This window comes from Pan paniscus, chromosome 20, assembly GCF_029289425.2.
Source record: "Pan paniscus chromosome 20, NHGRI_mPanPan1-v2.0_pri, whole genome shotgun sequence".
In the NCBI taxonomy this organism is placed as follows: domain Eukaryota; kingdom Metazoa; phylum Chordata; class Mammalia; order Primates; family Hominidae; genus Pan; species Pan paniscus.
The window spans coordinates 39,085,756-39,108,284 of record NC_073269.2 but is presented as its reverse complement, the minus strand read 5'-3'; the positions used below and the strand labels follow the sequence as shown (position 1 = coordinate 39,108,284).

General features: G+C 46.2%; 2 protein-coding genes across 3 annotated transcripts in view; both read right to left on the bottom strand.

The window, feature by feature from the left end:
* The window catches only part of WDR88 (WD repeat domain 88), a 45,098-nt gene extending 40,908 nt beyond the window's left edge, over nt 1-4,190 (bottom strand). The window contains exon 1 of the mRNA XM_034944373.3: nt 3,061-4,190. Coding sequence (XP_034800264.2) covers nt 3,061-3,336 — 276 coding nt within the window. The 5' untranslated portion in view covers nt 3,337-4,190. The remainder of the gene's footprint in view (nt 1-3,060) is intronic.
* Nucleotides 4,191-5,101: 911 nt separating this feature from the next.
* The window catches only part of GPATCH1 (G-patch domain containing 1), a 47,984-nt gene continuing 30,556 nt past the window's right edge, over nt 5,102-22,529 (bottom strand). Inside the window, exons 14-20 of one of the 2 annotated variants that reach the window (XM_034944371.3) lie at nt 21,690-21,826; nt 21,173-21,339; nt 17,561-17,777; nt 16,495-16,602; nt 10,326-10,423; nt 8,794-8,939; nt 5,102-5,379 (exon numbers count right to left, since the gene is read on the bottom strand). In XM_034944371.3, coding sequence (XP_034800262.2) covers nt 5,349-5,379; nt 8,794-8,939; nt 10,326-10,423; nt 16,495-16,602; nt 17,561-17,777; nt 21,173-21,339; nt 21,690-21,826 — 904 coding nt within the window. In that variant the 3' untranslated portion in view covers nt 5,102-5,348. Of the gene's footprint in view, nt 5,380-8,793; nt 8,940-10,325; nt 10,424-16,494; nt 16,603-17,560; nt 17,778-20,643; nt 20,771-21,172; nt 21,340-21,689; nt 21,827-22,529 lie in introns of those variants that run through there. The other variant, XM_055104457.2, reaches the window with a different exon arrangement.

Here is a 22,529-nt window from a genome sequence, read left to right as displayed (position 1 = left end):
CTGGAGAACTGCTTGAACCTGGGAGGCAGAGGCTGCAGTGAGCCAAGATCACGCCACTGCACTCCAGCCTGGGCAACAGAGCGAGACTCCGTCTCAAAGAAAGAGAAAATGTGTCATGGCCATGCAACAGAATATTACTTGGTAATGAAAAGGGAAGGGAGCACTGCTACAGGCTACAACATGGATGAACCTTGAGAACGTTAGCTAAGGAAATGAAGCCAGTCACAAGAGACCACGTATGGCTTGATTCTATCGCTATAAAAGGTCTAGGACAGACAAATCTATGGACAGAAAGCAGAATTGCCTGGTGTCGGCAGGATGGGTATTGGGGAACTGGGGAGTACAATACTCTGAATACCCTAGAAACCACTACAGCTTCTATGATTAAATTATATGGTACGTGAATTATATCTCAGTAAAACTGGGGGAAAAAAAAGAGGACAGAGCAGGGAAGCCTGAAGATGTCCCGCCCCACCCCCCCCCACCAACTCCAGCCCGCGCATGGCGACACGTCCCAGGTTGAGCTGCGGAAGTGTGGGGGTGGGGGAAATGTTGGCGGCAAGACCAGGGGTGTGGCCTGGAAGGCAGTGTCAGGGCGCTGGGCTGAGTCGGCAGGAGGACAGGGGTGAGGGGATGCCACGGTTCAGGGCGGCGGTGGCCTTCCGGTTGCAGGTGATGCGGGCGGTGTGGGGGGTGTCGGGGACGTGCAGGTGGGGATGCACGGGATGAGAGGATACCCCGCCTCGCCTCTAGGGGGCTCGGGGACACGAGGACACTGGAACATGAGCTCCGTTGCCAGGGAGCGTGGAGAGCTGGGACTGGGCTTTTCTCCGGGGGAGTTTGCTAACCCCGTCGGGCCAGGCCGGGGCCGCGCGTGCAGGGTTGGCTCCCTACCCCAGGAGCGGCCCCAGTCCCCGGGACATGACCTGCGCACCCTCCCGCACCGCCCCTGGCGACCCCAGCCCCTGCCGCCCCTGCAGGGTTTGGGTTATCTCTCTCATTAGGAAAACCCAACTATCATTAAAAATTGAAATTAAATTTGCTGGGTGCAGTGGCTCACGCATGCAATTCCAGTGCTTTGGGAGGCCCAGGAGTGAGGATTGCTTGAGGCCAGGAGTTTAAGACCAGCCTGGGCAACATAGCGAGACTCCCCCTCTCTACAAAAAAAATCAAAATTAAAATTAATAATTTTAAAAATATATAATTTAATTTAAAAAATAGGAAAACAAAAAACCTAGAACTCCATCATGGAAAAACATTAGCAAGAGGGCGGAACCATTCCGCTACCCCCACCACAGGCTTTTCTGGGGCTCTCGTTTCAGGTTTTTTTCTGCACACAGTCCCTTGGGATCCACTAGGTAAAGGGGTCCCAGGGGCTGCAGAGAGAAGTCCCCAACACATGAGTACATTTCAGAGGTGCTGACAAAGCTCATGCAGAGGACAGAGCAAAAACAAAACGGTTCTTCTATGCGTAGCGTTCATTCACATATTCCACAAATAAACCTCAAGAGCCTCCTCCCCCATGGGGCCTGGACCTGATGTTGCAGCTCAGCAGCCACCTAGGAGCAAAGTCCCTAACCTCGAGGGGCCAGTTGCTGGCAGCCAGAGGACACCTTGAGGATGGAACGGGGATGTCAGACCATGGCATGAGGCACGGAGGAGACAGTGGCCCTGGCTACTTTACACGGGCGGTCAGGGAGGACCTCCCCAAGAGCGCAATACCGTGGGGGCAGGGACCCGCCAAGAGCCCTGAGGCCAGACCTGCTTGTAGGTCAGCGAGACAGGGGGATGGGGGAGGAGAACATGGAGAGGTGCCAGATTTGAAATGGCCTGGAAGGCCACAGGCAGATCGCCAGACTTCATCTTAAACATGCTGGGAAGCCAGGCAGAGGTTTCGAGGAAATTGTTAAAAACACACTCTGACATCTGCATGTGAGTGCATTAAATCAAGGCCAAGCATGAAACGCTACTTATTGAGAATGTTCTTTATTGGGTTTTTGTTTTGTTTTGTTTTTGAGATGGAGTGAGATGATCTCAGCTCACTGCAACCTCTGCCTCCCGGGTTCAAATGATCTTGCTGCCTCAGCCTCCTGAGTAGCTGGGATTACAGGCACGCACCACCATGCCTGGCTAATTTTTGCATTTTTAGTAGAGAAAGGGTTTCACCATGTTAGCCAGGCTGGTCTCGAACCCCTGACCTCAAGTGATCTGCTCATCTCGGCTTCCCAAAGTGCTGGGATTACAGACATGAGCCACCGCACCCAGCCAGTCTTTCTTTCTTTCCTTCTTTCTTTCTTTCTTTCTTTCTTTCTCTCTCTCTCTCTCTATATATATATATTTATTTATTTATTCTGGAGACAGTCTCGCTCTGTTGCCCAGGCTGGAGTGCAGTGGCCCAATCATAGCTCACTGCAGCCTTAAACTCCTGGGTTCAAGGGATCCTCTTGCCTTTCAAGTGGCTGGGACCACAGGTGCGCCCCATCACACTGGGCTAAGTTTATTTCTTGTAGAGACGACCTCTCACTATGTTGCCCAGGCTGGTCTCAAACTCCTGGGCTCAAGTGATCCTCCCACCTGGGCCTCCCAAAGGGCTGGGATTACAGGTGTGAGCCACCTTGCCTGGCCCAATTCATTGTTGTTATTATTAATTATTATTCTGAGTGTCCCGTTTCTTCTGACGCTAACTGTATCTCCTGGACGGGGAGAGCTGAGCCACCGACCCTTGGGCTGCAATTAGGAGCATCACTGTGGGTGGGCCTACGGAGACTCCAAGGTCTAGATGGGGTCACATGGTGGGGCAGAGCCTCTTCCCAGCGAAGAGTCCTGGTTCCCCAGCAGGTGGCAGTGCGGGGAGCCCCCGCCGGCATCCCCAGCACGCCCTGCTCAGGTGGGTCTGACCTTTGCCCACAGATGTACCACAGATGGGGGAATGGGCCTAGGGCCTCGCTGGGGGTCCTGGTGAAGCCAGGTGGGTTTTCCATGGGTCCCCCGACAGCTCGAGCGCCTTCCTCCCGTGTGGGGAACAGGCCAGTGCCCCCTCACCCCAGCGGTGGTTCTGACCTTGGAGAGAGGCTCCTGGTCGCCCCAGATCAATTTCTCCGGCACCTGGTGCTTCTCAGGCAACAGATGCGGTGGTGGTTCCCTGTCCAAGGCCAGGGGGTCGAGGGTGGCCAGCAGGTGCGTGTGCGGGATCGACAGCTTGAAGCGGCCTAAGGCCCTCGCCATGGTCCCCCAGGACAGCTTGCCGGGACAATACTCGCTGGCGGGGGCCGAGGGTGGCGGCAACTTGCATTCCCTGTCTGGGGCTGTCGGGGAGCACCGCGGCGGGGAGGCCATCTCAAAGCCCGGTCCGCCGGTGGCCGCCGCCAAGCCTGGATGGGAACGGTGGCGCCGCGCGCCCGCGCCTGCACCAAGCCCTTCGGAGGCGCGCGCTACGCTGGGCCCGCGACTTCGCTGCCTCCTCGCCCGCTGGGTGAAAACTAGTGCCACCCCGCGCAGCACAGGTTACCTATAGAAAAATGGGCTTTGCAGCCGGGCGCGGTGGCTCACGCCTGTAATCCCGGCACTTTGGGAGGCCGAGGCGGGCGGATTACCTGAGGTCAGGAGTTGGAGACCAGCCTGGCCAACAGGTTTAGTGAAACCCCATTTTTACTTAAAAAATAATAATAATAACAAAAATTAGCCAGGCATGGGGGCGTGCGCCTGTAGTTCCAGCTACATGGTAGGCTGAGGCAGGAGAATGGCTTGAACCCAGGAGGTGGAGGTTGCAAAAAAAAGAAAAATGGGCTTTGCATTCTGGGAACCAGGCCGAGCCAGCAAAACCAGCACCCCAGCCTCCAGCCCTCCGCTGTGGTTTCCCTGGCTCCTGTCACAGGGCAATTTCTTCATGTCCTCTGCCTGGGTACAGCTCCTGGCCAACCCACTTCATGACAAAACAGAAAAGGTCAGTAAGTTATGAGGTAGCCCCTGCAAGAAATAAGATGCAGTTATTAGGGGTGGGTTTACAACATTTATAATAGATGAGGGAAATATCTGTCACAACCCCAACAACAGTGACAGGGAATAAAATGCTACCACCAGTCAGATAACAGCCCCATAGCTAGAAAAGGACAGGGTGGAATTATTCAAAATATTGAAGAAGGGTGTCATCTTTGGATGATAAAACTAAAAGTGATTTTCTTCCTTTTTTTTTTTTTTTTTTTTTTTTGGTGGAGACAAGAGTCTCTCTGTCACCCAGGCTGGATTGCATTAGCGCAATTTCGGCTCACTGCAACCTCCACCTCCAGGGTTCAAGGGATTCTCGTGCCTCGGCCTCCCACACAGCTGGGATTACAGGTGTATGCTCACCAGACCTGGCTAATTTTTTTGTATTTTTAGTAGAGACAAGGTTTCGCCATGTTGGCCAGGCTGTTTTTGAACTCCTGGCCTCAAGTGATCCGCTGGCCTCGGCCTCCCAAAGTGCTGGGATTACAAGCATGGGCCACCGCACCCGGCCTCTTCCTTCTTTCTGCTTTTAAAATTGTTGTGATCTATGATGCTACTTTCATAATGTAAAATACAAATGCTCAGTACTTTATTTTTTTGTGGAGACAGGGGTCTCTATGTGGCCCAGGCTGGTCTGGAATTCCTGGGCTCAAGCAATCTTCCCACCTAGGCCTCCCAAAGCTCTGGGATTACAGGCATTAGCCATCACACCTGGTCTGCACTTTATTTTTCAAAAAGGTCTCCTTGGTACACATGAGGTGGCCTCAGAGCAGGGAGCTGCAGCCGTGTAACCCAGGCTGTGGGTGCACATTCTCCTGCCTGGTTTCCCTGCCTGTCTCAGACACTTTAGTGACATCTACCCTGAGAGGCTGAGGCCCCCTGCCAGGCCCTGGCTCTGCCCTCCCATGGGGCTTCCTGGGCACCAACAGCAACCCAGCCACCCAGAGAGGGAAGAGCTTCACTCCCAAGAAATGGCAGGAGGGGCCGCAGCCGCCCCCTCTCACACGCTTGTCCTTCAGTGAGTCCAGACTGTCTTCATCACAAAACCAGAGAGAAGCCTTCACTTTTAACTTCTTTTTTAACGTCCCAGGAAATTTTTTAAAAATCAAGAAGAAAATAGAAAAATTCCACTTTAATTAAACTGTTCAGTCTGGATTTTTTCCCCCCGATACTAACTGAAATTAAAAATAGAAATCAATTTCTGCGACCTTTCAAGGCAGTCTTTGAAATGTCAAGGTTTTAAAAATTATTTTACAGCAGGAATTTACATATAAATACACTCTGTACAATGCATTAACTGAACAATCACTGGGCTTCCATCATGGAGGAGAAATGATTCTAGGACGAGCCAGGGCAGCATTCAATTACTGCCTTCTTAGTGGAAGACTTTTCAGCCTGGAAAAGAAAACAGAAAAGAGAGAAATGGAAGTTAGCTAGGAAGTGAAAAACCAAACAGCTCCGTGGAGGCTGAGAATGCCAGGCCTCCCCATATCACAGCAGCATGTCTGCACCTATAAAATGCACTCACAATAACCCACAATGAAGTACTGCCTAATCTGTGCTTTTTTTTTTTTTTTTTTTTCCCAAGATGGAGTCTCACTTTTGTTGCCCAGGCTGGAGCGCAGTGGTGCAATCTCAGCTCACTGCAACCTCCATCTCCCAGGTTTAAGCAAGTCTCCTGCCTCAGCCTCCAGAGTAGCTGGGATTACAGGCACATGCCACCATACCCAGCTAATTTTTGTATTTTCAGTACAGACGGGGTTTCACCATGTTGGCCAGGCTTGTTTCGAACTCCTGACCGTGATCTGCCCGCCTCGGCCTCCCAAAGTGCTGGGATTACAGGCATGAGCCACCGTACCCGGCCAATCTGTGTTCTTAAAATGCTTCTTCTATTACCCTGAAAACACACAGAGACTCACTCACCCACACCTCGTATTAAGACCACTTATAAAAGCAACTTTCTTCCCTAGTCTTATTTAGCCTTGAGAATACAAGCAATTTTTAATCTCAGTTTCACTCACCTACCGCATCCGTTGCATGACCCTTGGGAAGGAACTAAAATACATTCACTCCAGGGCCCAAAGCATACAAGTTGTCTTTTTTTTTTTTTTAATTTTTTTAGAGAGACAGGGTCTCCCTATATTACCCGAGCTGGTCTTGAACTCCTGGGCTCAAGCGATCCTCCCATCTTGGCCTCCCAAGGTATTGGGATTACAGGCATGAGCCACCATGCCCAGCCCCCAAGTTGTCAGTCTTAAATCTGAATTTCTTTTCTTTTTTTTTTTTTTTGAGACAGAGTCTCTGTCACCCAGGCTGGAGTACAGTGGCGCGATCTCGGTTCACTGCAACCTCCACCTCCCAGGTTCAAGCGATTCTCCTGCCTCCACCTCCTGAGTAGCTGGGACTACAAGCGCGTGCCACCACGCCCGGCTAGTTTTTTTAGTAGAGATGGTTTGGGGTTTCATTGTGTTAACCAGGATAGTCTCGATTTCCTGACCTCATGATCCGCCTGCCTCGGCCTCCCAGAGTGCTGGGATTACAGACATGAGATACCGCACCTGGCCTAAATCTGAATTTCATACATATAGGAATGTTCGTGGCAGTTCTATTTGAAACAGAGCTGGGTCACACTGGCTGCAAATCCCTGCTCCACAGACTCAAAGTAAAAAACCCAGTATCCACACAACAGAAGAGATAAACACACCGTGGTGTGCTCACAAGAAGGAATCTTCCACAGCAATGACTACAAGCCCCTCACTGCTGCCTACCATCATCTGAAGGAATCTCAGAAGCCAGACACTCAAAGAATTCACACAACACCCTTCTTCCCAATAAAGATAAAACTGGCAAGAGCAGGCCTGCGCAGCGGCTCACGCCTGAGGCTGAGGCAGAAGGATCACTTGAGGCCAGGAGTTCGAGACCAGTTTGGGCAACATAGGAGATCCCATCTCTACAAAAAAGATTTTTTTAGACCAGGTGTGGTGGCTCACGCCTGTAATCCCGGCACTTTGGGAGGCCAAGGCAGGCGGATCACCAGGTCAGGAGATTGAGACCATCCTGGCTAACACGGTGAAACCCCGTCTCTACTAAATATACAAAAAATTAGCTGGACGTGGTGGCGGGCACCTGTAGTCCCAGCTACTCAGGAGGCTGAGGCAGGAGAATGGCGTGAACCCAGGAGGTGGAGCTTGCAGTGAGCCAAGATCGCGCCACTGCACTCCAGCTTGGGTGACAGAGCGAGACTCTGTCTCAAAAAAAATGATTTTTTAAAAAAATTAGCTGGGTGTGGTGGTGCACACTTACAGTCCCAGCTACTCTGAAGGCTGAGGTGGGAGGATCCCTTGAGCCGGAGAGGCAGAGTTTACAGTGAGCTGTGATCAGGCCACTGCACTCCAGCCTGGGTCACAGAGCGAGACTCTGTCTCAAAAAATAAAATAAAATTCATACCCTATAAATATATGCTATATAAAATTATATTACTTATATTTAAAATGTGCACAAAAATCTGTATATAGGCCAGGCATGGTGGTTCACACCTGTAATCCTGGCACTCAGAGGCCAAGGTGGGTGTATCACCTGAGGTCAGGAGTTTGAGACCAGCCTGGCCAACATGACGAAACACTGTCTCTACTAAAAAAATACAAAATACAAAAATACAAAAATTAGCTGGGTGTGGGGGCGGGGCCTGTAATCCCAGTTACTTGGGAGGCTGAGGTAGGAGAACTGCTTGAACCCGGGAGGCAGAGGTTGCACTGAGCCAAGATCGCACCACTGTACTCCAGCCTGGGTGACAGAACGAGACTCCGTCTAAAAAAAAAACAAACAATGTGTATGTGCCTCCATGTACATGAGTGTGTATGTGTGTGTGTGTGTGTGGTTGCACAAAAAAGGTCTTAAAGGTTATATATGAAACTGATGGCAGAAGTTACTGTGGAGAAAGTAGAGGTTTGGAGAACTGGTCAGGGCTCCTTTAAGCATTGGCTGTAAGGTCTGAATTTTCTTTTCTTTTTTTTTTTTTTTTTTTTAATTGAGACAAGAGTCTCACTCTGTCGCCCAGGCTGGAGGGCAGTGGCACAATCTCAGCTCACTGCAAGCTCCGCCTCCCGGGTTGACGCCATTCTCCTGCCTCAGCCTCCCCAGCAGCTGGGACTACAGGCACATGCTCCACGCCCAGCTAATTTTTGTATTTTTAGTAGAGACGGGGTTTCTCTGTGTTAGCCAGGATGGTCTCGAGCTCCTGACCTTGTGATCCACCCGCCTCGGCCTCCCAAAGTGCTGGGATTACAGGCGTGAGCCACCGCGCCTGGCCTGAATTTTCATAATGATGATATATTCACATATCACTTACATAATTAGATATTCAAACTTTTTAAAAAGCCTAGTTAATACACACATTTTTTTTTTCTTTTAGGGAGAGGGTCTTGCTCTATCACCCAGGCTGGAGTGTAGTGGTACGATAGTGGCTCACTGCAACCTCCAACTCCCGGGCTCAACAGATCCTCCCACCTCAGCTTCCCAAATAGCTGGAGGCACAGGTGTGCACCACCACGCCCAGCTAATTTGTTTTTTTTTTGTTTGTTTGTTTTTGTAGAGATGGGGGGTCTCACTACGTTGCCCAGGCTGGTCTCAAACTCCTGGGTTCAAGCGATCCTCCCGCCTCAGCCTCCCAAAGTGCTGGGATTATAGGCGTGAGCCACTGCACCGGGCCTACCAATTTCTCATTTCTGATATTTGCCTCTAAGCAAACACATCAAGCACTCAGTAAGCCTCTAAAGGTTTCTGAAAAACCCTCCATCTCCCACTACCCACCGTCTCAGCAGCTCCTGGGGCGACACGTCTGCGGTTTCCTCGTCACTCTGGCTGTCGCTGCTGTCGGAACTCTCAGAGCTACTACTTTTCTCTGGTTTTTTATTCTTTTGCTTGCCTTTGTGTTTGTGCTTCCTGTGTTTCTTCTTCTGTAAAAAACAAATAGTGGTGGGGGAAAACAAATGTATTTTTTCCTCCTTAATTCAATACAATGAAAGGTTAACAAGGCTGCAGTGATGGAGTCATTCAAAAAAATGTTTAAACCTCATTTAGAGTGAGTGAGAGTGAGAGCCTAACAAGACAGCACAGGGCAGACGGCTGTGCCACTCTCAACTGCGCACCCTGACCCAGCTGCGCCTCCAGCAACAGACACAGCAGAACCAAGAAGGCGCAGACAGAACCTATCGTAACACTTGGTGTCATAAGACGTGACACCACACATCTTGTGCATGGTGACCTGTGCCACCTCCGGTGAATCTGACTTGTTTATTTTGTCAGGCCCCTGGGAAACTTCATGTCAGGATGACGGGCACCCAGGAAAACCACAAGGAAGAAACTGGCAGAAGGTTACCGAACAGCAGATACACTGGTAAGGACACACAGATTTGGTCGGCACACATTTTCTTCCTTTCACTAGGAGGGAACGCCCGTCATCCGCCATACATGGGAGTGCTTCCCTCTGGTGGCCAGTAAGGAAACTGTTTCTAATTTCTTCAGCTGCTAGCCCAGACTACTTTGGGTACCCAACAAGAACATTAACCTAATTAAAAGCCTGTGATGAAACCCAAAAGAAGACATGGTTGATGAAATAAGAGACGTCAACAGTGGAAGCACATGCCTGCCTTCCATTCGAATTCTTTTACTTCAAACGGCAAGTGACGGACTAAAATCTCAAACTAATAAAGACAAAGTAGCTGAGAAATGCTGAAAATAATACCTTCACTTAACATTGAATAAATAAGAAATAAATTGTTTTATTATTTAATACTCACCCATTGCTCTAAGATCCTTAAATGCCCTTTTTTCTGCTTTTTAATGTTCACAAAAAAAGTTTTTTTAAGGGCTGGGCATGGTGCCTCATGCCTGTAATCGCAGCACTTTGGGAGGTAGATCACCTGAGGTCAGGAGGTCAAAACCAGCTTGGCCAACATGGTAAAACCCCATCTCTACTAAAAATACAAAAAATTAGCCAGGTGTGGTGGTGCACACCTGTGGTCCCAGCTACTCAAGAGGCTGAAGCAGGAGAATTGCTTGAACCCAGGAGGTAGAGGTTGCAGCTGCACTCCACCCACCCTAGGCAACAGAGTGAGACTCCGTCTCAAAAAAAAAAAAAGCGGGGGGGGCGTTTAAGTGCAAAAGAAAATGTTTCTGAAAAATCAAGCGTTTGCATTGAATGTCAACATTTCTGTTAAGTCTCAGAGAGAACTGTGACTTGGCCACCAGATCCACTCTTCAGCTGCAGTATATGACACTCCTGGGGGCTGACCAGCGGGTCCCACCCCACACTGATCCTGGGGTATACACAAGTCTCTCACCTTCTCTTTCTTCCGCCTGTGCTCTTTCTTGGCCTTGTGCTTGTCTTTGTTCTTTTTATGTTTCTCTTTTTGAGGAACCTCAAGTGTCTGACGAGCATCTGAAACACAAAGGTAATAAACACAGGACCTATATAGCACGAAAACAGACTATCCAAAACTAAGCTCCTAAACTGCTGAATCAGGCATCTAGTGTAGATGGAATGTTTAACACTGAGGAAGAACTCCTGCCCTCGGATTAGCTTCTGCCTCACTGAGAAACAGATTAGCACACCACCTTGCACAGTTGTATTTAGAAAGCTGCCAGAGACTTCAACAAAGACCTGTGTGATCCAATCAGTATCCTGCCGTGACCCCAGCTGCCAGATGCAGATAAAGTCGGACCAGAAAGCCCACAAAGCCTTTTGTAATTCAACATCATCAGATAAGCTCAGAAACAGACCAAAATTGGAACTCAGCTCTGCTGCCAGCACTGTGATCTTCGACATGTCGCCTAACCTCTCCCACGCCCAGTTTCCCCAACTACAAAATGGGGACAATAAGAATCCCAATCCTTTTAGGGACACAGACTAGACTAGACAGGGCCACGTCCATGATTCTCGAAGCTCAGAATCTGGCACCTAAATGTTAGCTCTTCTTATATCATCCTCTCTCTACAAAAACGTATTTTATAAGAATTTGTCTTACAAGTGGAAACACTGAAAAAACTACCATCAAAACAACATAATGGGCTGGGAGCGGTGGCTCATGCCTGTAATCCCAACACTTTGGGAGGCCCAGGCAGGAGGATCCTTGACCTCAGGAGTTCAAGGCCAGCCTGGGCAACATAGTGAGACCCTATCTCTACCTAATTTTAAAAAATAATAATAATGTATATAATCATTAAAAATCATTAAAGAATTTGCATGTGCCTCAGTTCTCCATCTCCAAATTCAGACCAAAATGTTTTCATAGGTCATTAATTTCTGGGTAACTAAATCAACAAAACTTCACAATAGTAGAAGCAGTGAAAGGCATTAAATCAATTTTTTTCACCTAAAGAAAAGTTTCGGCCAGGAATGGTGGCTCATGCCTGTAATCCCAGCACTTTGGGAGGCTGAGGTGGGCGGATCACTTGAGGTCAGGAGTTCAAAATCAGCTTGGCCAACACGGTGAAACCCTGTCTCTACTAAAAATGCAAAAATTAGATGGGTGTGGTCGCATGCATCTGTAATCCCCACTACTCAGGAGGCTGAGGCAGGAGAATCACTTGAACCCGGGAGGCAGAGGCTGCAGTGAGCCGAGATCGTGCTACACTCCAGCCTGGGTGACAGAGCGAGAATCCTTCTCAAAAAAAAAAAAAAGAAAAAAAAAGGAAAGTTTCAAGATGTTTTGTAAGGGTGAATATTTTCTCAACTCAGTTAACAGATGCCTGCAATTTTGTAGTCCTATTTCTTTTTTTTTTTTTTTTTTTTTTAAGGTTCTCGCTCTGTCACCCAGACTGGTGGGCAATGGTGCAATCACAGCTCATTACAGCCTTGACCTCGGTTCACATATCCTCCTACCTCGGCTTCCCGAGTAGCTGGGACTACAGGCATGTACCACCATACCCGGCTAATTTTTTAATTTTTTTGTGGAATTGAGAGTCTCCCTATGTTGCCAAGGCTGTTATCGAACTTTTGGACTCAAGGGATCCTCTGACCTTAGCCTCCCAAAGTGCTGGGATTACAGGTGTGAGCTACCATGCCCAACCAGATTTTTCAAAATTCAACCTCCCAAAACTTTTTTTTTTTTTCCAAAATTCTTTTAATTTTTTTTTTTTTTTTTTTGAGACAGAGTTTCACTCTTGTTGCCCAGGCTGGAGTGCAATGGTGCGATCTCAGCTCACCCCAACCTCTGCCTCTCAGGTTCAAGCGATTCTCCTGCCTCAGCCTCCCAAGTAGCTGGGATTACAGCCATGTGCCACCATGCCTGGCTAATTTTGTATTTTTTGTAGAGATAGGGTTTTTCCATGTTGGTCAGGCTGGTCCCAAACTCCCAACCTCAGGTGATCTGCCCACCTTGGCCCCCACAAAGTGCTGGGATTACAGGCGTGAGCCATCGTGCCCAGCTTTTTATTTATTTATTTATTTATTTATTTTTGAGACAGCATCTCGCTTTGTCACCCAGGCTGGAGTGCAGCAGTGGGATCATAGCTCACTGTAGCCTCCACCTCCTGGGCTCAAGCAATCCTCCCACTTCAGCCTCCTGAGTAGCTGGGACCACAGGCACGTACCACCACACCAGGCTAATTTTTTTCTTTTTTCTTTTTTTAAGAGATGCAATCTCTCTATGTTGCCCAGGCTGGCCTCAAACTCCTAGACTTAAGTAATTTTCCCGCCTCAGCCTTCCAAAGTGCTAAGATTATAGGCGTGAGCCACCGCACTCAGCCCAAAACTTTTTTTTAACACCAGTTTTTTTCAAAAATCATTTCCCTAAATAACCCATAGACCAAATTAAGTCACTATTACGAGGGTATCAAAGACATTATGGTAAAGGGACATAAAAGACTTGGCTTTCAAGTGCTGATACCAGTTTGAAACTAAAGAGCCGGCCGGGCGTGGTGGCTCACGCCTGTAATCCCAGCACTTTGGGAGGTCGAGGCGGGCGGATCACAAGTTCAGGAGATCGAGACCATCCTGGCTAACATGGTGAAACCCCATCTCTACTAAAAATAAAAAAATTAGCCAGGCGTGGTGGCAGGCACCTGCAGTCCCAGCTACTCGGGAGGCTGAGGTAGGAGAACGGCGTGAACCTGGGAGGCGCAGCTTGCAGTGAGCCAAGATTGTGCCACTGCACTCCAGCCTGGGTGACAGAGCGAGACTCCGTCTCAAAAAAAAAAAAAAAAGAAACTAAAGAGCCAAACAACCAGGCCACAGTGGCTCACGACCGTAATCCCAACACTTTGGGAGGCTGAGGCAGGTGGATCACTTGAGGTTAGAAGTTCAAGACCAGCCTGACCAACATGGTAAAACCCCGTCTCTACTAAAAATGCAAAAAATTAGCCAAGCACCTGTAATCCCAGTTACTCCGGAGGCTGAGGAAGGAGAATCACCTGAACTTGGGAGGTGGAGGGTGCAGTGAGCCGAGATCGCGCCACTGCACTCCAGACTGGGTGACAGAGTGAGACTCTGTCTCAAAACAAAACAAAATAAAACAAAAGTGCTGAACAACTATAGCAAATAAGAAATACATTCACTGCAATTTATCAAAACTTCATACTTTTTTTCTCTGCTTTTTAATCCTGTCTTTGAAAGCAGTTAGCTAATCAAACCAGTATTCACATATGGGCACCATGAGAAACTATAAAGTGAATAATGATATTTTTATGTTAGTTATATATCTGGGCCATGTTACAGATGTTTGTAAACCCAGCCCTCAAAGAGATGATAAACCAGTGTAAATGTTTTAACTTGAGATGCCAATTTAAGATGGAACTAAATAGAAGTTGTTGACAGATATTTGGGGAACAGAATGGGGGATAGATTGTATTTACTTCTGAGAGGACCATTTTATTGTATTTGCTACATTAGCTAAGGTAAAAAGGAGGCTTGGCGGCCGGGTGCGGTGGCTCATGCCTAAAATCCCAGCACATTGGGAGGCTGAGGCGGGCAGATCACCTCAGGTCAGGAGTTCGAGACCAGCCTGACCAATATGGAGAAACCCCACTCTACTAAAAATACAAAATTAGCCAGCCATGGTGGCACATGCCTGTAATCCCAGCTACTCGGGAGGCTGAGGTAGGAGAATCGCTTGAACCCAGGAGGTGGAGGTTGCAGTGAGCCGAGATTGCGCCATTGCACTCCAGCCCAGGCAACAAGAGCAAAACTCCATCTCAAAAAAAAAAAAAAAAAGAAAAGAAAAAGAAAAAGACAAAAAAAGGAGGCTTGGCTGCATGCAGTGGTTCACGCTTGTAATTCCAGCACTGTGGGAGGTTGAAGTGGGTGGATCACTTCAGCCCAGAAGTCATGCAGTGAGCTATGACAGCACCACCACACTCCAGCCTAGGTGACAGAGTGAGACCCTGTCTGAAAAATAAATAAATAAATATTAAATAAATAAAATTTTAAAAATATATTAGTCTTAAATACTCTTCTTGCAATTCCCCTCCAATTTTATATACTATTTTTTTAATTTCTCTTTTTCTCTTTTTTTAATTTTTTTTAAATTAATTCATTAATTTATTTTTTGAGACGGAGTCTTGCTCTGTCGCCCAGGCTGGAGTGCAGTGGCGCAATCTTGGCTCACTGCAAGCTCCGCCTCCCAGGTTCACGCCCTTCTCCTGCCTCAGCCTCCCCAGCAGCTGGGACTACAGGCACATGCCACCACGCCCGGCTAATTTTTTTGTATTTTTAGTACAGATGGGGTTTCACCGTGTTAGCCAGGATGGTCTCGATCTCCTGATCTCGTGATCCGCCCACCTCGACCTCCCAAAGCGCTGGGATGACAGGCGTGAGCCACCGTGCCTACCCTTTTTTTAAAATAGAGATGGGTCTCCCTGTGTCACCTAGGCTGGGCTTGTCTCGGACTACTGGGCTCAAGCGATCTGTCTGCCTTGGCCTCCCAAACTGCTGATATTACAAGTATGAGCCACCGCACCCAGCCTCTTTTTCCTTTTTTTTTTTTTTTTGAGACAGAGTCTTGCTCTGTCACCCAGGCTGGAGTGCAGTGGCACGATCTCGATCTCGGCTCACTGCAACCTTTGCCTCTCAGGTTCAAATGATTCTCGTGCCTCAGCCTCCTTACTAGCTGGGATTACAGGCACACACCACCATGCCCGGCTAATTTTTATATTTTATATTTTTATAAAATTTTATATTTTATAAAATTTTTATGTATAACAATATATAATTTTATATATAATTTTTATGTATAAAATATATAATTATATAATTTTATATATAATTTTTATGTATAAAATATATAATTATATATATTTTATATATAATTTTATATAATTTTATATATAATTGTTATATATAAAAATATTATAAAAATATATTAAAATTTATAAAATATCTAAATATATATATTTATATGAATATATTTTAATATGTATTTATATATGAATATGTATTTATTTTAAATATTTACATATTTTATTTAAATATATTTAGAAATATATTTAAATTAAGTTAAAATATATTTAAATATTTAAATTTATATTTTAAATATATATAAGTATAAATATATAAAATATAAATATATAAATAAATAAATATATAAAATATACAAAATATAATATATAAATATATAAAATATATAAATTTGTAAAATATATAAAATTTATAAAATATAAAAATATATATAATTTTTATATATAAAATATATATAATTTTTATATAAAATATATAATTTTATATTTTATATTTTTATAAAATTTTATAATTTTTATAAAAATTATAGTAGAGATGGGCTTTCACCAAATTCACCAGGGTGGTCTCCAAACTCCTGACCTCAAGCGATCCGCCCACCTCGCCCTCCCAAAGTGCTGGGATAACAGGTGTGAGCCACCAGCCCAGCTAGAGCCATTGTGCCTGGCTGCGGCCCCTTTTTTTTTTTTTTTTTTTTTTTGAGGCAGAGTCTCACTCAGTCACCTGGGCTGGAGTGCAATGGTGCAATATCGGCTCACTGCAACCTCCACCTCCCGGGTTCAAGCGATTCTTCTGCCTCAGCCTCCAGAGTAGCTGGGACTACAGGCATGCGTCACTACGCCCAGCTAATTTTTGTATTTTTAGTAGAGACGGGGTTTCACTATGTTGGCCAGAATGGTCTCGATCTCTTGACCTCGTGATCCGCCCACCTCAGCCTCCCAAAGTGCTGGGATTACAGGCATGAGCCACTGTGCCCGGCCAGGCTCTTTTTCTTTAAGCTCTGTTGGGAAACTTATATTTCTATAACAAAACTTAAGATACTTAGGACCCTCCTGTAAACATGCGGCAGGTAAAGGAAATAAAGTTTGGAGGTCTCTGAAGGTGTATAGAAACAACTATCATTTCAGGCACTAGGTGGAGACAACGGGTTTAAAATATGACTGAAAACATATAAACCAGAAGCAAGCGCGTATGTTTGGTCGGCTCTAAGTCACACTGTCCCCATCTCAGGGCAATCACACACTGATAAAAATGGGCGAACCAAAGGGCTCTGCACTCACTGGGGCAGAAGACGGGAGGCAGCCGCGGGCCGAACTCTTCTCTTTCATCTATCTGCATCTTTTGTAACGGGAAGGAAGGTGGCGGCTCCTGGGGTGCTGGCACAAGAGCTGAAAAACAGCGGGGTGTTCATGTCATTCGTCTGCCCCATGTTAATGTCTCTGAGTCTTTCATTCATGTCTTTTGCCACCAGATAACATATGCTTGCCCACACCACTTCACTCCTGCCAGGTGCTAAGGATGCAGCAGTGAACACGCAGACCCCGGTGCTGCCCTTGTGAACTCCAGAGCTGGAAGTCAGTCACACGAGGGCACCTGCAACCAAGGGCACCAATAGCTGAGGTACAGCGTGCCAAGTGCACCTGTGGGCACGTAGCCTAGCGCCCCTAAGACCTGAAAAGTAGAAATGTGTCCCCAAGAAAGGGCCATCTGAGAAGGAAAATCTTACAAACCATCAGGAATGTAAGACTATGTATGTCCCATCACAGAGAGCTGCGGGAGACAAGTTTCACTCAAAATAAAGTATCAAAGAACAAACCTTGAAGATAAATGATCATATTCACGTTAATAATCTTGTTTTTTAAACAGATTACTATATATTCAGATAGAAGAGATATAAAAATTTTTAAAGTCTGGAAAACTAGCCGGGCACTGGGATTATGCCTGTAATCCCAGCACTTTGGGAGGCTGAGGTGGGCAGATCACCTGAGGTCAGGAGTTAGAGAGTAGCCTGGCCAACATGGTGAAACCCCATCTCTACTAAAAATACAAAAATTAGCCAGGGGTGGTGGCACATGCCTGTAGTCCCAGCTACTCAGGAGGCTGAAGTGGGAGGATTGCTTGAGCCCAGGAGGTGGAAGCTGCAGTGAGCCGAAGATTGCGCCACTGTACTCCACCCTGAGGACAGAGCCAGATCCTGTTTCCAAAAAAAAATTATATACATATAAAAGATTACATATCATTGATTGCTAATCATTCGGGTTTAAGATTATAGAGTAAACAGAGAAGCAGCTGTCCTAGAGTCATTGTCTTCTCCTTTAGATCCCCGAGTCTGAAATACTGACATACCGTGAGCCACAGATGATGTTTCCCCCAAATCAGTGTCTTGGGAGCTTTGGAAGTTGGCCTGCCCAGAGCCTGACTGATCATCTTCGCTGTCACCTTGCTCATCCTCGGAGGATGAGGACTTTTCATCTGAGGAACTGGCAAAGATGGCCCTGAATAAGTCCATGGATGGGCGGCTCCCTTCTCCTTCAGCCTGTGCGTCCACACCTTTGTTGACTGTCTGTATTGACAGTGAAATAAGAGTCAGGGATACAGAGGCAAGGGTAAAAGGGAGGAGACATTCTAGAATACACTCCCAGACACACATATTTATGTTTATGCTCATGTACGTGGGTATCCATAGCCACACACCACCCAACTAAACAGTGATCACTCACATAGCTTTTATTTTTGTGGTGTTTCCGAGTCAACAACTGTACAGTGTGCTGATGAGGTCAAAGAAGCAAAACCGGGCCAGGCATGGTGGCTCACCCCTGTAATTCCAGCACTTTGGGAGGCCTAGGCGGGTGGATCACAAGGTCAGGAGATCGAGACCATCCTGGCCAAAATGGTGAAACCCTGTCTCTACTAAAAGTACAAAAATTAGCTGGGCATGGTGGTGGGCGTCTGTAATCCCAGCTACTAGGATCCCCAAAAATGCAGTAGAGCACTGTGCCTCTGTTCTATTTCCAAACTCAGATTCAGGCAACTTAACAAACCCCAAACAAAATAAACTCAGAAGAATTCACACCCAGATACATCATAATCAAACCGCTAAAATCCAAAGACCAAGTAAAAATCTTGGAAGCAGCTAGGGGAAAAATCACCTCATTATGTACAGAGGAATAATAATTTGTTTTGGGGTTTTTTGAGCCAGGGTCTCACTCTGTCACCCAGGCTGGAAAGCAATGGTGCGATCATAGCTCACTGCAGTGTTGACCTCCTGGGCTCAAGTGATCCTCCCACCGTAGCCCCTTGAGTAGCTGGGACCACAGGTGCATGCCACCACACCCAACTAGTTTTTTAATTTTTTGTAAAAGATGGGGTCTCACGATGTTGCCCAGGGTAGTCTCAAACTCCTAGCCTCAAACAAGCCCCCTGCCTCAGCCTCCCAAAGTGCTGGGATTATAGATGTGAGCCAACACACCCAGCCTGAGGACAATTTGAATGGTTGAAGATTTCTCATCAGAAATCACGAAACCCTGGAGGAAGTAGCAGTTTAATTTTTAAAAAAATTGGCCATGCGCAGTGGCTCACGCCTGTAATCCCAGCACTTTGGGAGGCCGAGGCGGGTGGATCACGAGGTCAGGAGATCGAGACCATCCTGGCTAACACAGTAAAACCCCGTCTCTACTAAAAATACAAAAAATTAGCCGGGCGTGGTGGCGGGCACCTGTAGTCCCAGCTACTCGGGAGGCTGAGGCAGGAGAATGGCGTGAACCTGGGAGGTGGAGCTTGCAGTGAGCTGAGATCACGCCACTGCACTCCAGCCTGGGTGACAGAGCGAGACTCCGTCTCAAAAAACAAACAAACAAAACAAAACAAAACAAAAATTATCAACCCAGAATTCTATATCCAGCAAAAACATCCTTCAGGAATGAAGACAAAATATAAGACATTCTCAGATAATGGCAATTTAAGAGAATCACTTGTTGGAACTGGTCTAAAAGAAATGCTAAAGGAGGTTCCTCAGACAGAAGTGATAGGTGAGGGGAACGTGGAACTTCAAGGATGAAGAAAGAGCAACAGCAATAGAAAATATCTGATTAAACAGAGTAGGCTATTGTCTCTGCATCGGTTCTTTTAAAATATGTTTAATGACTAAAAGCAAAAATGATCACCACTGGTTTGATGGCATTTTCATCGTGTGTACATGTAATATGTAAGACAGCATAGAGGGAGGAGAGTAAAAGGACCTACATAGTGCTAAAGCTTCTCTATTCTACTTGAAGTGGTAAAACATTTCATTCTCAGTAGACTGTAAAAAGGTAAGTAGGTATACTATAATCCCTAGAGCAATCACTAAAAAAAAATACCAAGAGAAAAAAAATAGAAAAATTCAAATGGAATATAAAAATTATTCAAGTAATCCAAAAGAAGGCAGAGAAGGAGAAAAAAAGAAACAAAAAAGAGTGGTAATAAACAGAAAATATAACATCATACACGTAAATCCAAAAATATCCATGATCACATTAAATGCAAATGTTCAATATAAATTATCAAAATGTATTTTAAGAAAGACTCAGTGACACGGTGTTTATAAGAAACCCACTTTAGCCAGGCGCGGTGGCTTATGCCTGTAATCCCAGCACTTTGGGGAGGTTGAGGCGGGCAGATCACCTGAGGTCAAGAGTTTAAGACCAGCCTGACCAACATGGAGAAACCCCGTCTCTACTAAAAATACAAAATTAGCCAGGCATGGTGGTGCCTGCCTGTAATCCCAGCTACTCAGGAGGCTGAGGCAGGGGAATTGCTTGAACCCGGGAGGCAGAGGTTGCGGTGAGCCAAGACAGTGCCATTGTACTCCAGCCCGGGCAAGAAGAGTAAAACTTCATCTCAAAAAAAAAAAAAAAGAAACCCACTTTAAATATAATGAAACAGATGTGTTAAAAAGAAGATGAAAAAGATATATACTACGCAAACACTAAAGAAAATTACCAGGGATAAAGATGATATTACATAATGTTAAAAGGGTCAACTGGGCATGGTGGCTCACGCCTGTAATCCCAGCACTTTGGAAGGCCAGGGCAGGAGGACTGCTTGAGAGCAGAAGTTTGAGACCAACCTGGAAAAACATAGCAAAGCCCTTTCTCTGAAAAAAAAAAAAAAAAATTAGCCAGGCATGGTGGTGTGTGCCCGCAGTCCCAACTACTCAGGAGGCTGAGGCAGGATTGCTTGAACCTGGGCATTCGAGCCTGCAGTGAGCCATTATCACAACACTGCACTCCAGCCTGGGCACAGAGTAAAAGCCGGTGTCAGAGAAAAAAAAAAAAAGATCAATTCACCAAAAAGAAATAGCAATCCTAGTTCGAGACCAGCCTGGCCAACATGGTGAAACCCCATCTCTACTAAACATACAAAAATTAGCCAGGCATGGTGGTGCGCACCTGTAGTCCCATCTACTTGGGAGGCTGAGGCAGGAGAATCACTTGAACCCGGGAGGGGAGGCAGAGCTTGCAGTGAGCTGAAATCATGCCACTGCACTCCAGCCTGGGGGACAGACCAAGACTCCATCTCAAAAAAAAAAAAAAAAAAAGAGAGAGAAATAGCAATCCTAAATGTATATACACCTAAGAAGTGCACTTCAAAATACATAAGGCAAAAATAACTTTGGAATACAGTTTGACAGCTTCTTATAAAGTTAAATATACATGTACATATTTTCCAGGATTCCCACTACTAGGTTTGTACTCTACAGAAATGAAAACTTAGATTCACACAAAAACCTGCACATGAATGCTCCCAGCAGCTTTACTTGTTATAGCCAAAAGTTAGAAACAAGCCAAATGGCCTTTAAGGGGAAATGGATCAATAGTTGGCTGCCTCTGCTCGTGAGTCACGAGGAGAAAGTGTCACCAAAGAGAAAAGCAAGGGCCACACTCAGCGTAGCAAAGAGAATCTGGAAGCCCCAAATACCTGATTTGCAGATGATTCTGGTGCACGCTCTTCCTCTTTGTTTACTAAGGGGCTGGACTGTTGTTTAGGTGGCCCGGCTTTTGATCTAGCCAAACTTAAAAATTCACTAATGGAATCTTCTTTCTTTTCGTGTTTAGAGGTATCCCATCTGGATGGTTTTCTTGATTCTGAAAGGAAGGACATAGATATAAACTCCAGCATTAGCAAGGAAAAGGCCAGTTCTTCACCACTGCTCTTTCATTCACTCAGAATGTCAGTGTGCCTACTATGGGGCCTGGCACTGTGTAGGGTCCTGGGGAGGTAGGTGGCAGAGGCAGAGACAGAGCCCCAACCCCAAAGAGTAAACATGTGGACCATTACAACATGAGCTAAGTTATTAGTAAGAGTAATTCCCTCAATGGAGGGAGAATATGCACCATTCACATTGTTAGGACTAAACTACCCTTTAATTCTGTCTTCCTACAGGCTAGGGGTTGAGGCCCTGGTCAATCAGAGACCCCGGGGACCCCCTACTCACTGTCGGGACCTCGGTGCTGTGATACTTTTTCACTTGATGCTTGAGTGGTGGGCAAGGAAGCTGTCTCTGGGAGCGTCAGAAAGTTGAAGACTGAGTACTTGTCACGCTTCACTCTTGGTAAGCCAACTAAAGTTGAACTGGGAATTGAAAAAAAGAATCATTTTAGTAACAACCAATAGGACAAAATCCACCTCCTGAAAAGCTTTCCATCTCAAGTTTTCCACCTCTTCTGCATGGCTAAAAAGTCTCCTAAGATGCTTTCACTTCTCAAAGCAGTTCAAGAGTCTGGGTGACTGATTTTAGGTCCCATGAGATTTTCCTTATTATGATAAGGACAAGAATTTAACTTTCAAAACGGATTTCCATTAAGGAAAAGCTCCACTGATAAAAATATACCTAAAGTTTCTGACAGTCTCTGGTTTGACTACATATGCTATCTTTTTGTTTTGTTTTTTTTTCTCTTGAGATTGAGTCTCGCCTTGTCACCCAGGCTAGAGTGCAATGGCACAATCTTGGCTCACTGCAACCTCCACCTCCCAGGTTCAAGCAATTCTCCTGCGTCAGCCTCCCAAATAGCTGGGACTATAGGCACGCACCACCACGCCCGGCTAATTTTTTGTATTTTTAGTAGAGACGGGGTTTCACCATGTTGGCCAGGCTGGTCTTGAACTCCTGACCTCAAGTGATCTGCCTGCCTCAGTCTCCCAAAATACAGGGATTACAGGCGTGAGCCATTGCACCTGGCCTACTATCTTGAAGTGTTCTGTTTGTTTGTTTGTTTGTTTGATTTTTTAGAGATGGGGTCTTACTATGTTACCCGGGCTGGCCTCGAACTCCTGG